Raw genomic sequence first — 16,076 nt, 5'->3', positions numbered from 1 at the left:
GTAACTGACAAAGGTCTCATACTATATATTTTACAAATCCACTATCAAGAAGAAAAGAGAAATCCAAAAAAGAAAAATGCACAGAAGGCACACTTCGTGAAAGATATCAAAAACGTTTAATAAAAATAGGAAAAACTGGCCAATTTCATCTAGAGTAAAGGGAAAGTAAACCACAGTAAGAGTTTATTCGACACTTATAAAATGACATTAATTAAAAAGACACCAAATGTTGATGAGAATGAGGAGCAGAGCCACCCTCGTACATTGTTGGAAGAAGTGCAAATTATACGAATACCTTGGAAATTATTTATATTGACATCATCTCCTAAAATTGAAGATACTGTACTCCACGGGACAGCAGTTCCACTCTTACATGTATATCTTAGCGAAATTCATACATGTGTGCAATAAGACCTGTGTAGGACTCTTTCTAGAAATAGTGTCTGCAAAGCCCCAAACTGGAAGTAATTCAAATGCCCATCAACAGTGAAATGGATACTGACATATTCTTATGATTAAGCAGTCATACAGCAATAAAAATGGCCAAAGACCGTGATTAATTACATGGGTGAGTTTTACAAGATTATATTTAGAAAAAGAAGCAGAAAAAAATGGGGCAACCAGTGTTTCTATTCATGTGAAGTTCAAAAATTGTATAGAAATGTATGTTACAGTTGTGTAACTCTTAGAAAATTCTTACAAAAAAAAGCAAGAAAAGCCATCACCGTAAGACTTAGAAGAGCAATCCTCTCTTGAGGGAGGAAGGCTTTCAGGTTGGGAAGGGCACACACAGAGTTTCTGGGGTCTGGTATGTTCTAATTTTGGATCTTATTGCCAAGGAGCGACAAAAAGCATTTGTCCCGCCTTAAGTCCATTGTACTTCAAAATTTTAAATGTTAAAAAAAGAAAAGGAGGTAGATCAAAAATAAGGGAGTAAGTGACTCAGTAAGTTTCAAAGCCTTAGATTTGACTCAATAAGTTTCAAAGCCTTAGATTTGGGCCTAAAACATCATTTTTGGCCTAAGATCTACCATCTGCTCTCCTTAGCCTAGATCCAATTGGTTGCCAAGCTTTGTAGAGCTTCCCTCAATGATGTGTGGCCTTCCGCCAAGTTCCTTCCTTCCTAGGCTCCAGCCAAATTAGTTTCCTCAGAGCTACCAACCACGTTCAAGTCTTTGTTCTTTTTTGCCTGATTTATTATAGAAGCCTTCTCACCTGATCTCTATGTGTTCTGTCTCTTCTCATTTTAATTCATTGTAATTTGGACAGGTTAATATTTTTGAAAAAGAAACCCATTCTTTGCTCCCTGGTATTTTGTTGTTGTTGTTACCCGGCCCAAACTATTTTTTTGCAGCTTGATGTGTAGCACTAATTGCCTCTGGAGAGGAATGATATGTGTGTGTGTGTATAAAACAAAATGCAGAGGTCATTTCTTGGTGTTTGATTTTTAAAAGCCAAGGCTTCTGTGGCAGGTGTGTGAGTATGAGGGGATCACAGGTATTGGAAAGAACTCAGGATATACCCTGCACTAAAGTAAAAACAAACACCAACTGAATTCTTGACCCTCAGAATATCAGCCCACAGAACATTTTACAAAACCATAAATGAGTTGCCATTACCTAAAAATTCATAATTACTTTGGGATCCCTGGGTGGCGCAGCGGTTTGGTGCCTGACTTTGGCCCAGGGCGCGATCCTGAAGACCCGGGATCGAATCCCATGTCGGGCTCCTAGTGCATGGAGCCTGCTTCTCCCTCTGTCTGTGTCTCTGCCTCTCTCTCTGTGTGTGACTATCATAAATAAATAAACATTAAAAAAAATCGTAATTACTTTATAATGTTTTCTGAAAATTGTTAGAAAGTCAGGCCATGCTGCACCCTTGCTTGTGCATACAACTGACTGTAGTGGAGAAGGTGCTATCCTTGGACTGGTCAGTGGGGTCTCCAGTTTTGCTGATTCTTGCACTCATGCCTGCTATCAGAATGGGAAAGCAGAACAAAACACAGAAATAGACTTACCTCCTCAGGACACTTATTTGTGCTTGCTGTCTGGTTCCTGGTCTCTTTAGGTGGAGGTTATGGAACCACTCCGACTGCTGACAAAGATTCTTTTGTTTTTGCATCAACCGACTTCAGCAAGAATCCTGATAAGTCAGTTTAGGAACAACTCCTTGCCCTCTATGTATGATCCCTCTCCCTGTCTAATCAGGAACCCTCAACTGCCACCATCGCCCAGGCAATGTCATAGCAAGAATCCTGTTAGATTGATTTAGCCAATCAACCAATTTAGCCCTTATCCCTGATGTTTTCTCTCAGCATTTTTCCAGCCACTGACCCCCACCCTGCTCCTTCGCTATAAATTCCCTTGCTGTTTTTGGAGTGGGAGCTCAACCTCTCTGCTTCACCACTCCTGCAAAATCCCATTGCAGTGGTTCTTAGACCTATCACAACAGCACCTGCCCTTGAATCAAGTTCTTTTACCGTGCTTTCACAAGTGTCATTGCATTATTCTTTTCCTTTAGCATGTTGTCCCCAGAATTTAATAAAAATGCCTGGTATAATGTGAAATAAGGTTCCCTGGGTTGAGAGGAGGAGATTTGATGGGCATTGAAGAAAAAGCGAGGAATATTTAAAGGATGGCAAAATCCTGAGGAGTCCTAAGCCTATCCCCCCCATCCCCTTCCAGCTCAGGGGCAGAACAGACTTGATTTTTCAGGCTCCCCCTTACTACTCATCAAGGGTTTGGACTTCACCTTTCCCTTGCCCCAGATACAAAGCCCTTGGCTCACTCTCCAGACTGTGAAACCTGTTTCAGCTACCGGAATCTCAACAAGGGCCACCCAGGAAAGAATACAGGATCATTTATGACTCCCAGTCTACTTCCCAGACCACCACTCCTTCCCCATAACTTGATGTTTCTTGATCTACCTCATAACTGGATTTGCTCATTGCCACTTTAACATTGAACCAGTGTTCGCTCTCTTAAAGCACTTCAGCTTTTCCTTACATTTTAGTTATATGTGTGTGTGTTTTCATCCTCAGTCACTCCACTTAAATCCCTTGTTTCTAAACCATTGTTTCAATCCCTATGCTACCTAGAAAAATGCCCTGCATTTGGTAGGCACACAATAAATATCTGTTAAACTAAATTATTGTCCATTTTCCAAAATATTTACCATTGGTCCTGGATTTGTGTCATTTGCACATCTGGAAACATTCTTGAGTTTTTCTTGAAGTTTTTGATAAATAAGGATTATTAACCCCATGGGCTGATGTTTATAAAAACAGGATTAATTTCTATCAAAACTGAAAAAAGGAGTTAAGACCCAAACCCTCACCTGTTGGGACCTTCCCAGATGGAGCTGTAGGGAGGTTATTATAGATTATTGCATCCCTGTATGAAAACATTCTGAGAAGCTTTCAAAAGGAGAAAGTCACATGGATAATTTGTAGGTGTTACTTTTCATTAGTCATCATGAGGTGGGATAATGCACAGAGTGCTTAGTGATATTAAGTGTTGGTTCCATCTCAAATTCCCTGAGTCCATAGGCATGAAACACTTTTACAAGAAATTTGGGCTCACTCGGTGTCCATCCAAAGATGAATGGATAAAGAAGACGTGGTCTATGTATACAATAGAATATTCCTCAGCCATTAGAAACGACAAATACCCACCATTTGCTTCAATATGGATGGAACTGGAGGGTATTATGCGGAGTGAAATAAGTCAATTGGAGAAGGACAAACATTGTATGGTCTCATTCATTTGGGGAATATAAAAAATAATGAAAGGGAATAAAGGGGAAAGGAGAAAAAATGAGTGGGAAATATCAGGGAGGGAGACAGAACATGAGAGACTCCTAACTCTGGGAAATGAACTGGGGGAGGGGGAGTGGAAGGGGAGGTGGGTGGGGGGTGGGGGTGACTGGGTGACGGGCACTGAGGGGGACACTTGATGGGATGAGCACTGGGTGTTATTCTATATGTTGGCAAATTGAACACCAATAAAAAATAAATTTATAAAAAAATAAAAAGAAACTACTAGTAAAATAGAAAAAAAAGAAATTTGGGTTCATTAAGAAGAGGCATTGTTAGCCTTCCTCACTTTGGCCTTTCATATCTGCTTCCACCCTTATCTTCTTGAAGATATGGCTAGATCTTTCCCTGCTACTCTTCTGCTTTCTAACTTTGGCGTCAAAAGTGAACAGGATCCCAGGACAGATACTGATTGATGTGACCACATACATAAAAGATGAATTTCAGTTAAAGGGTTACCTCAGCCTGGCATTCGTCCTCTACTAGTTGTTGTGGAATGAGGGCTTGAAAAGAATCTAAGGCATGCCAAGTAGAGAAGACTGAATTTTGGCATCAGGACTAAATTTTGCCTTCAGGACTAAGACTGATTCTGAAGTTAAATTCAGTTGAGTACCTTTATTTCATGGTGGCTGACTTGGGCACAGGTAGTTCTAGCCTCTGTTTCATCAGTCCTGGGAAGATGATAAAGGGTTATCAGTTGCATAGCTTGGAAGAGAAAGCCAGGAATCTACTTTATCTGAGATACTCTGTTCTCACTTCTCATCTTCCCCTGCAGCAGATAAATGTTGTATATTTTTCTTTACATTAGAGTTTCTAATTTTATGAGACATACCATTAAGTCCATTTGTTACTTTGCAACTGGTAATATTTCTGATCACAAATGTAGTTGGTATATACATGATCTTCTTTTCTCATAGTATTCTTCTCACTTATATTGTCTAATTAGAGTATGTCTTATCTCCTGAAGTGAATAATAGCTCTTTTTTGGGGAATAACATGACTGATTTTGAATGTCTCTAAATTATAGCATTTAATATTACTAGACACATAGGCTGTATTCTCTAGCATTGTAAGTTTGGGGCAATTTTCTATCTCTCTATACTTCAGTTTTATCATCTGTTATAAATGGGGTTAAATGGTAGTACCTTTCATAATGTTTTGAGGATTAAATTAGAAAATACATTACACGTTAGGTGCCCCCAAATTTTAGCTGTTGTTGTCATATCCATTTACATCTCTGATGCTCACAAACATAGATATTCCCTTTTACAAACTCATTAATTTAAAAGCACCAGCTGAATACCCATTACACACTAGATGCTATTCTGGAAATATAGAGCTGAACAAGACATTCTCTCTTTCATAATGAATTTCACAGTCTTGTGGAAGACTGCAGAGAAACAATGATTACAATATAATATGATAAGAGCTACAGTAGAGTCAAGTCAAAGGGGCTATGTGAACACACCAGACAGGCAAGTTGTGGTGGCTGGAGAGATGGGATTCTAAGGAGCAGTGTCCTTGAGCTGAGTCGTGAAGGCTTAGTAGAAGTTGCCGAACTGAACAAATCAAGAAAGGGTGTTATAGATAGAAGGCAGCATGTTCATAGGCATGGAGATGGGGGAGTTGTTCTAGGAACTTAGGCGATTATGTTTGACACACAGAAGGGAGATAGAAGAATGGTGGTAGATTCTGCTGGACAGTCGGGTCTTGACTGAACCATGAGAGCTCAGTGTGCAAAATAAGGAATGTGGACTCTATCCTATAATTGATAGAGAGCCATTGAAATAATTAAGCAGAGGAGTGACATGATCAGATTTGGGGGGGTCCAAGGAAGATCCTGACAGCCCCAGTTTATATCATTGATTGGAAGGGACAAAATTGGAAGAACAGCCTAATGATAAATTAGGAACTAAACTAAGGCAGTGACAAAGGAGATGAAGAGGAGGGTGAATTGAGAACATATTTCTGAGATAAACTGAACAGCAATGATTTGGATGTAATGTGGACAAGGTGGGGGGCATGAGGAAGAGGGCAGAATCTTCATTCTTCATTCAGACTTCTGGCTCAGGGTGGTAGTGTTATTTGCTAGGAGAAGAAGTATTTTGGTGGGGGTGGAAGGGGAGATGGATAGCGTAGTTTTGTCATGTTGAGTTTGAGGTATCTGTAAAAGAAGGAATACATACTTGACTGTCCAAGAGAATTATCCAAAGAGCTTGTTAAATGCAGATATTCAGCCTTTACCTCTAAAGCTCCAGATCTGGGGATGCCTGAGTGGCTCACTGGTTGAGCGCCTGTGCCTTTGGCTCAGGGCATGATCCTGGATTCCCAGGTTTGAGTCCCACTTTGGGCTCCTTGCATGGAGCCTGCTTCTCCCTCTGCCTGTGTGTCTATGCCTCTCTCTGTGTCTCTCAGGAATAAATAAATAAAATCTTAAAAAAAAAAATAAAGATCCAGATTTGGTAGACTAAAGGTGAGGCCCAGGGATCTGTATTTTTTGAAAAGTCCCTAGGTGGTTCTGATGTAGCCAGTCCACAGTTGTATGGGAATATGTAACAACCCCTCACCGCCCACCAAAGAAACAACAACAAAAAAGGAAATAGAGATTTCCTGGAAATAGGTGTCTCTGCATGTATGTGGTTGGAGCCAAGATTGTAACTGAGGTCATACACAATGGGCAAAATAAGAAGAGGAAGGGGCCCATAACTCAGACAGTTGTAATTGTTCCAAAAGTGATTTTCCTTTGCATTATCAAGAACAAGAGAATTGAAAACAAAAAAAAAAAAAAAAAAACAAACAAACAAGGGAATTGGGCAATTACGGTGGAATGTGAGATTAGGATCTTGGTATATGTAGTTTAGTTTTCTTTCTCTGCCTTCCATGCTCTATGCTGCCCCACAGTTATCTTTCAAAAGCACTGATCTTGTGATGCTTTCCCTTTGTTTTCAAATTTCACATAATTCCCCCTTTATACAGAATAAAATTCCAACTCTTCAGCATGGTATTCAAGGTCCTTTATGATCTAGTCTCAACCTGCATTTCCAGAGCCAGCTGCCCCTGCCTCCACCACTAATTTCTTGTGCCAGCCACTGCAGGCTTGGCCTTTGCTGGACAAATCATATACCCTTGTGCCTCTACACTTCCCTTTCTGCCCACAACATCCTGCCTCAGTTCTCCCTCTTTGGCTTCTAATTTATAGTTAGCTTGACAGAGGTCATTCCTATATGAGCACACAAATCTGGTAGTGTTTCTACACCATAGCACTGTTTATTCCGGTAATCACCATTATGTTTGACTTGCAATGAGGAAAGCAGAAAGATGTTTTTCTTATAAGTAGAAACTATGTTTCAATGGAAGCCCACTCAATCCTGAAGGTCAAATTAACGATTTTCTTTTCTGTATTTTCAGAGAGATAGTTTATAGTTCTAGGATAGCATTTACTGTTATTTTCATTGTTCTACAATTAGCTATTAAAGAGTCTGCTTCCTCTATTTGATTTTTAATCCCTAGGCAGCACAGACACTGTTCTCACATCTGAAGCTCCTAAACACTAGGTCTTCACACCTGGTAGGTTTTTACCAAGTATTTCTTAGACTAAAGTAGAAAGTCTCAAATAGAAGTTTCTAAAACCCCACAAGTAATAAATTCAGAAATTTCATGTGCCTCAGTTGATTCTAATAATCAGCATTCAGCTAAATTTCAGCAAAGGAAGAAGAAAGGTCTCATTTTCTAATTCAAGATAATTTTAAATTATAAACTGGTATAGTTTTAACCTCTGGTTCAATACTCAGGGATGCCAAATAGTACTCCTTGAAGATTACTTTCATTATTATGAAAAGTAAATCAATGAGATCAACACAATTAATTAAACATTATGCTCTAGGAAAGTTAAAAAAAAAGAGAGAGAGAGAAATTTACCAGTTTAGGTTCTGAGTAGGTCCCAAGACCGATGATAGGAATGCTGTTTCCATCACTTAGGGGTATGCGGTGATTTGCAGCACTGAGGTACATCCTGGAGGGAGTTTGGGTTTCAAGTTTTTAGGAGAGATTCTGGATGCCTCTAGAGAAGTCTTTTAGAAAAGATGTTCTAGGGCCTAGTTAATTAAAGAAAGGAGAGCCAGAGGGAGGAGAAGTGGGAGGGAAGAGAGATTAGCAGAAGTATTTCTCAATCTGGTTTTTTTTAGGTTGTTTTGAAAATCCTGAGCTTGTCCTTTGAACTTTATCAGAGGCATGTAAATAACATAGCCCATTGAGAGTTGATTCTTCTCTACAAAGAAAAGAGGGAAAACAAAACAAAAAAAGAAGTAAAAAAAAAAAAGTCTAGTTGGTTTCTACCAGTGAGGATGCTTTCATTGCCAAATAACAGGCCGGTCTCAAATTCTCTTAAATTATAAAGGACATTTATTGGTTCATATTTTTGAAAGCTTCAATTTTAGGGCTAGCTTCAGGTGAGACTACAACAGTTTCCCAGGATTTGCCTTTTTTCCCATTATCCCCCCCCCCCCCCCATGAATGAGCCTGGGGATTCTGATGCAGCAGGACTAGGAAGGGGTTTAGGATTTTATTACCTAGTTAAGTTTGGGAAACACTGGGCCAAAGAAATAAGTAATATGGCCAGGAACCAGTTTCTCATCCTCCAGTCCATGTCTCTGTTTCCTTCCCCCTCAGCCGACTTCCCCCTTATTGTTAAAAGATGATGACTGGCCCATGGAGTGATGTGATTCCAGATACAGACTCTAGAAAAAAGAGATTTTTTATTTACCTCATTGGTCACACAGCAACCTAGGCATGGTTTTTTTGGTCTGCACTGCCAATCATGATGGTCAATGGAAATAAAAGATTAATCACCTGCAGATAATTAGAAGCCATTTCTAAGTTTAGAGTTAGGGTTAATCTTATCTGGGCAGAATTTGGAGATATGTTAAGGAAAAGGAAAGAAGTAACAAGTAGAGAAACAACTAACCAATGTTTATTATGCCCTTTCTCCAAAGGATTGTGCTGTGTGTAAAATGTGAGCTTTGGACTCTGTGACCTCAAAGATAACCGTGTTCAGGATGGTGAGAATGTGCTGAAGTTTGCCTATAATTCAGTTGCTCTCTGGGACCATCATTCTTGCTTACAGATACATAAGCAGCCGGGGGATATAACGATTTCAAGTAGGTTGGGGAGCATGGAACATGGGCCATAGTGGTCTTCAACATTGCAAATTGATCCAACAAATACTTATTGTACACCTTTGTGTGCTAAGATGCTGGCTAGTATATGTTTCTCTATTTTTATTACTTTTGACTTTTTTGATGTGTAGCTAAATGAACTTCTTGGATATTTAGATTTATGATTTTCATCCAATTTGGGAAGTTTGGGGTATTATTTCTTCAAATATTCTTTTGGTTTCTTCCTCTCCTCTCCTGGGACTCTTGTTTTATATATGTTGGTGTATCAATGGTGTCTCTCATAGGTGTCTTGAGTTTGGTTTGTTTGTTTGTTTGTTTATTTATTTATTTATTTTCATTCTTTTCTTGAACTGGATGATCTCAATGGATCGATCTTCAAGTTCCTGGATTCTTCTGCAGGCTCAAATCTACAGTTGAAACCCTCCAGTTATTTTTTCATTTCAATGATTATATTTTTAATCTCCAGAATTTCTGTGTGATTCATTTTTATAATTTCTATCTCTTTAGTAATGTTCTGTATCTGGTGAGATGGTGTTTTCCTGGTTCCTTTAGTTCTTTCCCTGTGACTCTATTTAGCTCTTTGAGCATATTTAAGAGAGTTGATTTCATGTCTTTGTCTAGTAAGTCCAATGCCCTGGTGTCCTCATGGACATTCATAATTTCCTTTTTTCCTCCCTGTGAATGAGCCATATTTTCTTGTTTCTTTGCACATTCTGTAATTTTTTGATTGAAAACTGGAGATTTTGAATATTACAGTGTGACTGTTCTAGAAATCAGATATTTCCTCTTCCTTGGGGTTTGTTTCTGCTACTTGTGAGTTGTTATTGTTTGCTTTTTTTACTGACTTCTCTAAACTCTTTTTGGCAAGTCTATACTGTTTGTCATGTGAAAGCTGTGTTTGGCTATCTTAGTGATCATGGTCACTTGGTGTTTTGACAGTTTCCTTTAATGCTTGCCTCAAAAAACCCTACAGATTCTCTTAGTGTTGCAGATTGGCTCCTTTGGGGGCACCACTTTGCTTTCCCACACTGCTTACCATGTTGCCTTAGTCTTTGCTTCCAGCTTGCATAGAGCCTGAAGGCCAGTCAGAGATGAAAGCTGAGGGTGTTCTCAGGCCTTTCTGACCTTTTTCACCAGCCCTGAGAATATGTGTGGCTTTCATGATTAAAGTGTCCCCACCCCCACCGTCACATATCCCCTTTCCCAATTTTTTCTTTCTCAGGCTTTTCAGTCTTTTGGCTGTTCAAACTAACTTCAGGCTGCCAGAGCCAAACTTTCTATCTTTTTTCTTCAAGTTTATTTATTTAAATACTCTCTACGCCCAACACGGGGCTTGAACTCATGACCAAGATCAAGATCCGCATGCTCCACTGACTGAGCCAGCCAGGTACCCCTACATTTTCTGTCTTTAAGTACACAGAGCAAAAGCCTCCTAGGCAGCTGCCTTTGTCCCATAGGAATGCTTGAGTTAGGCAAAATAAAAGCAAGCCCTTTCGTGTTCCTTCACGGTGCCACCAGACAGGCTGGAACCTACAATGATGATTCTTTGAGAGTAACATCTCCATTGGTTCCTATGGCCCTAGCATCCTGTACCAGGAGTATGGGCTTAGTCCTCATGGCTGCCACAGATCAGGCTTATGGGGGATGGCCAGCAGGTCATTGGAACCACCACAGCCCTCTCTCTTAATGCAAAGCAGCAGCTTCTTTCTTCACTATGCTTATTCCTGGTTGTTTTAGACTCTTGACTATACTCCAAAGTTCTGCAAAAAATGAGGCTGACAGCTTTACCAACTCATTAGTTGTGTGTGTGTGTGTTTTTTTTTTAATAAAAGGACAGAGCCCTAGAGCTCCCTACTCTGCTACTTTCCTCTTTTCCTTTTTAAAAAAGATTTATTTATTTAAGAAGTGGGGGAGGGGCAGGGAGAGAGAGAAAAATCTTAAGCAGACTCCACTCCCAGCATGGAGTCCAACAGGAGGCTCCATCTCATGACCTTGAGATCACCACCTGAGTTGAAACCAAGAATTGGACACTTAGCCCACTCTACCTCCCAGGTGCCCCTTCTCATTTTTAAAAAATATGTTTAATTTCTGTTTTGAGATTGGATTACTTACTACTGACATCTATTCAGGTTCACTAACTCTTTCCTCTGTCTTCTTTCCTCCATTCTGCTACTGAGACCATCCAATGAGTTCTTTTTTCTTAGACTTTATTTTTTAGGGAAGTTTTAGATTCACAGCAAATTTGAATAGTAAGTACAGAGGGTTCCCATCTGCTGCCCTCACACATGCTCTGATTTCTCCCACTACCAATATCCCCCACCAGAGTGGTACATTTATTACAACTGAGGTAGTTGTTTGACATATTACTATCCACCAAACTCCATAGTTTACTTTAGGATTCACTGTTAACATTGTACATCTATGGATTTTGAAAGATGTATAATGTCAGGTATCTACCATACTAGTATCATACAGAATAGTTTGATTGCCCTAAAAATCCTCTGTGTTCTGCTTTATTCATCCCTCTCTCCTTCCTAATCTCTGGCAGCCACGGATCTTATTACTGTCTCCAAAGTGTTTTTTCAGAATGCCATACAGATCTCCAAATTGGCTTCTTTCACTTAGTAATATGCACATAGGCTTGCTCCATGTCTTTTCATGGCTTGGTAGCTTGTTTGCTTTTAGTGGTCAATTACATTCTATTGTCTGGATGTACCACAGTTCTCTCTATCTGCCACTCTCTTGCTCACTTTCTGATTGGTGGGAGGGATACTGAGAGACTCCAGTGGTACATGAGTTCTGCTGTCTCTTTCCACATCTGCCTGCTACTATTTATTTTTCAGATTCCTGAAATAACTTTCACATATATATTTCACATTTTGTCACTGTATTCAGTGGGAGAGCCATCTTACCTGGAACTAGAACCCTCATATATTTCTCAAAATAATTTTTTTAAAAGATTTTATTTATTTATTCATGACACACAGAGAGAGGCAGAGACATAGGCAGAAGCAGAAGCAGGCTCCCCGCGGGGAGCTCCATGTGAGGCTTGATCCTGGAATCCCAGGATCACACCCTGAGCTGAAAGCAGATGCTCAACCATTGAGCCATCCATGTGTCCCCTTAAAATAATTTTTAATTTATTACACATCTTGATTAAATTGAGGTGAATTTAAATATTGGATTGTTTTTTGAGTGTGTGTGAGAAATGGCTGAAATTACTTTATATATTGATATTGTCAAAATAAATTGACAACCTATTTTTATTCAATAAAAGAATTGCTTGTAGATTATTACTCTCTTTTCTGCTCTAAATTCACAAATGATTTTAATGATAATGGAGATTATTTTTTGAGTATCTACTATGTCTCTTACATGTAATTTCTCATTTAATTTTCACAACAAATTTATGTGGTTTTGGAGCTGTGTAGCATCCTCCCAAAGCTCATGTTCACCCCAAATCTCAGCATGTGACCTTCTTTGGAAATGGGGTCATTGAAGATGTCATTAGTTAAAATGAGGCCAGCATGGATTAGGGTGGACTCTAATCCAGTGACTGATGACTTGAGAAAACAGAGATATGGATACATAAGGAAGAGTCTTTTGTGATGACAGAGGTAGAGATTGGAGCAATGTATCTACAAACTGAAGAATGCCAAGTATAGCTCTCACATAAGATAGGAAGAGGCAAAGAAACATTCTTTGCCAGAGACTTCAGAAGGAGTATGGGCCTACTGATACCTTGATTATGGACATAGAGCTTCCAGAGCTGTGAGAGAATAACTTTTTTTTTGTTTTAAGCAACTCAGTTTGTGGTAATTTGTTATTACAGCCTATGAAAATGAACACAGTGAGTAATATACTATTATAGAGAGGGCGTTGAGGTCAAGAGAAGTTACTTACCAAAAATTGCACGATCACTGGCAGGATCATTAGTCTGTCTGACCACAGAGTCATTTTAACTACTCCCCTCTAGTACCTTTAATGGAACTCTAGCAGAGTTGACATCAATGAGCCACAAAAACTATTTTTAAGGAATTTATGCAAGTGACTAACTCAAACAAGTCATAATTACATGAGAATAAATCGAGACCTCCATATATAATGTGCTCACAATGCCAACTAGATACTATTCTCTCTGTAGATCTGATAATAGAAAAATCCTTACTATTGACTGTATCAGAGATAAAGGTTGATTTCATCTGTTTCCTGGATAGCTGTTAATGATAATTATAACAACCAGCAAAAATGTATCAGGTATATCCTACATCAGGTACTTTACTTGGCCCCATTTCATCAATCACTTGGTGGTGCTAACCAGTCAAGGACCAGTAGGAACATACTATTAACAAATGGAGTTAGTTTTATTTATTTATTTATTTATTTATTTATTTATTTATTTATTTATTTATTTATATTTATTTATTTATGATAGTCACAGAGCGAGAGAGAGAGAGAGAGAGAGAGAGAGAGCAGAGACACAGGCAGAGGGAGAAGCAGGCTCCATGCACCAGGAGCCCAACGTGGGATTCGATCCTGGGTCTCCAGGATCGCGCCCTGGGCCAAAGGCAGGCGCCAAACCGCTGCACCACCCAGGGATCCCTGGAGTTAGTTTTATAAGCTCCCTGCAGCAAGAAGACTTGCAGTCTGTGGGGAAGCATTGGATGCCTTGTTAAGAGAAAGAGAGAGACGGCATATGGTAGAAATTATGCTTACATTAGGTGATTTGGGGGGAAGGTTTGAGGATGCAGGTGTGTGTGTGTACACTTCATAAAGTAGGAACAATACTATGATTGGAGTATTACAATAACTTTTACCTAGGAGATAGAAGGAACAGAGTGTGATTACAGTTGCCATTAGAGAAAAAGTAGCAGTCCTCCTGTTAGCTGAAGATGGAATAGTCATTTTTGAGGTGGCATAGTGTCTCCACTCAGACATAATTATGGAGTAGACTTAGTTCTTATCCCATCATGGTCACAAAGAGTCCTCTGGATTCTGATATTCTTTGAAATTATTTATGGTTAACAGGGAAACACTATAGTTTACTAGCAGAAACTAGGCCAGCTACTAGGTAATGGGTCCAAAGGTCGCTTTTTTCCTTTCTAATCCCCATATTTGGCCAAGGACAGACAAATCAGGCCATGGGATACTAGTCTTTGACAAGATTTTTCCCATTGTCTGGATTATTCTGGTTAGATTATTTGGGGGATATTGCATCTAAGTCAGATAAAAGCTAGTCCTTTCTTTTTTTAAAAAATTTTTATTTATTTATGATAGTCACAGAGAGAGAGAGGCAGAGACATAGGCAGAGGGAGAAGCAGGCTCCAGGCACCGGGAGCCCGACGTGGGATTCGATCCCGGGTCTCCAGGATCGCGCCCTGGGCCAAAGGCAGGCGCCAAACTGCTGCGCCACCCAGGGATCCCAAGTTAGTCCTTTCTGATCCTTCTCTTGTAGAATGAATTGTTCAATCATCTGATGTGAAAGTGGCTGTACAGTAGCAGAATGCAATGAGCCACCAAAATATAGGCAATTACCAGAAAAAAATATTGTTAGTTTTGTAAAAATCTGTTCACTAAGAGGACTGGATAACTAACCCCAGGTGTCAAACATGTGCTTAAACAACCAGCTGGGTCTATTCTAGTATTTATGTATTTGCACCAAGGTGTGTTCTCTTAGTTAAGAAGAATGCAAAGGCTATGTGATTGTCCATGAATACTCTGGCTGATATATGTAAGCTGGTAAAATGGGCCTCTAGAGGTAATATCCACACAAGAAATGGTACTTTAGGGGGGCACAGACTCTATGGAGAGTCCTAACAGGAGTGTACTAATCATTGGATCCTACAGGCAGACATATTTTCTAAGTGAAGTAAAACAATTCCTGCTGCAAATCAGGAGACAGTAACTCTGAAGACAGCAAACTGACCATTGCAATGGCAGGTGGTTCCTACTCTTCAATAAACTGACTTTAGTTGGCAGGACTTAACCATCTCACAAGAAGCATTTTGTTGATGTGGAGGCAAAATCTAATTTTTAAAATAAATTTATTTTTTATTGGTGTTCAATTTGTCAACATACAGAATAACACCCAGTGCTCATCCCGTCAAGTGCCCACCTCAGTGCCCGCCACCCAGTCACCCCCACCACCCACCCACCTCCCCTTCCACCACCCCTAGTTCGTTCCCCAGAGTTAGGAGTCTTTCATGTTCTGTCTCCCTTTCTGATATTTCCCACTTAGCAAAATCTAATTTTTACAAGGTTGAAGATTGGGATTCATAACATGAGAGAAATTTTAGTACTGGAAGAAATCTGTACAAGGAAATCTATCTTGAAGATACTTAAAAAAAAACTATTAATTTTTTTCAGCGGGTCAGGTGGGGTGTTAATCCACCAGATTTTAGCAGTGACTATGTCTGAGAAAAATGCACAAGAATGTTTGTCTCTCCTTAATTGACATATAATGACTGTCCTGTAAAATTCTTATGACTAATCTAAACATAATTACTAAGATCAAGTAAATTAAATAGATGTAAGTGAAATTTTAAAAATTTAGGTGAACTTTTAAAAGTCTTCCGAAATCTTTTTGGTAACTTAAAACCTTAGAGTTTTGCTAAGTTAAATAATGACATTTCAGTAAAGACTTAGGTCATTTTCTAAACAGGACAAAAATACTACAACATTAAGTACTAAACATACATTTATCTACTTTTGGCTTATTATTACAGAGAAACTAAAGATATTTGGATGTGTTAGTCTACGTTGGAAAATTTAAAAAGGCAATGCTTCTAGAAATTATAAAATTTATTCATAAATTTGCAATGCTAAAGAATAATGATATAAAGACAGTTATAGATAGATCACAATTGCTTCTTAGTTTTCACTAGAGACTAAGGTTTCTAAGGATTAAAGATTCTAATTAATATATGTAATCAAAGCTACTAGAAATAATAAGGGAAACATCTCTGTATGCCAGGAAAGTGGGTGTGTTTTTAGGAAGGGAAGTTATGAGAAATGGAGATAACTTTTATTTTGTTGAAAATATTGTCCTAAAGTGAGGCTGGTTGTTTAAAGAGGAAAAACATAGGATA

General features: G+C 39.1%; 1 protein-coding gene across 23 annotated transcripts in view; it reads right to left on the bottom strand.

Moving 5' to 3' along the window:
- LOC140629504 (aldo-keto reductase family 1 member D1-like) overlaps nt 1–16,076 on the bottom strand; it is a 343,573-nt gene that overhangs the window by 40,745 nt on the left and 286,752 nt on the right. For 18 of the 23 annotated variants that reach the window (XR_012027342.1, XR_012027338.1, XR_012027328.1 and 15 more), the window contains 2 exons: nt 8,383–8,550; nt 7,733–7,908 (listed from right to left, as the gene is read on the bottom strand). The exons of 4 other annotated variants lie outside the window; for them this stretch is intronic. Coding sequence is in view for 1 of the 19 variants with exons in the window: in XM_072819024.1 (XP_072675125.1) it covers nt 7,733–7,825 (93 nt within the window). In the remaining 18 variants the exon portion in view is untranslated. Of the gene's footprint in view, nt 1–3,955; nt 5,979–7,732; nt 7,909–8,382; nt 8,551–16,076 lie in introns of those variants that run through there. One more of the 23 variants, XR_012027345.1, reaches the window with a different exon arrangement.

Source organism: Canis lupus (genome assembly GCF_048164855.1).
Source record: "Canis lupus baileyi chromosome 15 unlocalized genomic scaffold, mCanLup2.hap1 SUPER_15_unloc_2, whole genome shotgun sequence".
NCBI lineage: Eukaryota > Metazoa > Chordata > Mammalia > Carnivora > Canidae > Canis > Canis lupus.
Note: the sequence above shows the minus strand (reverse complement) of the source record. Positions and strands in the feature narration are given on the sequence as shown.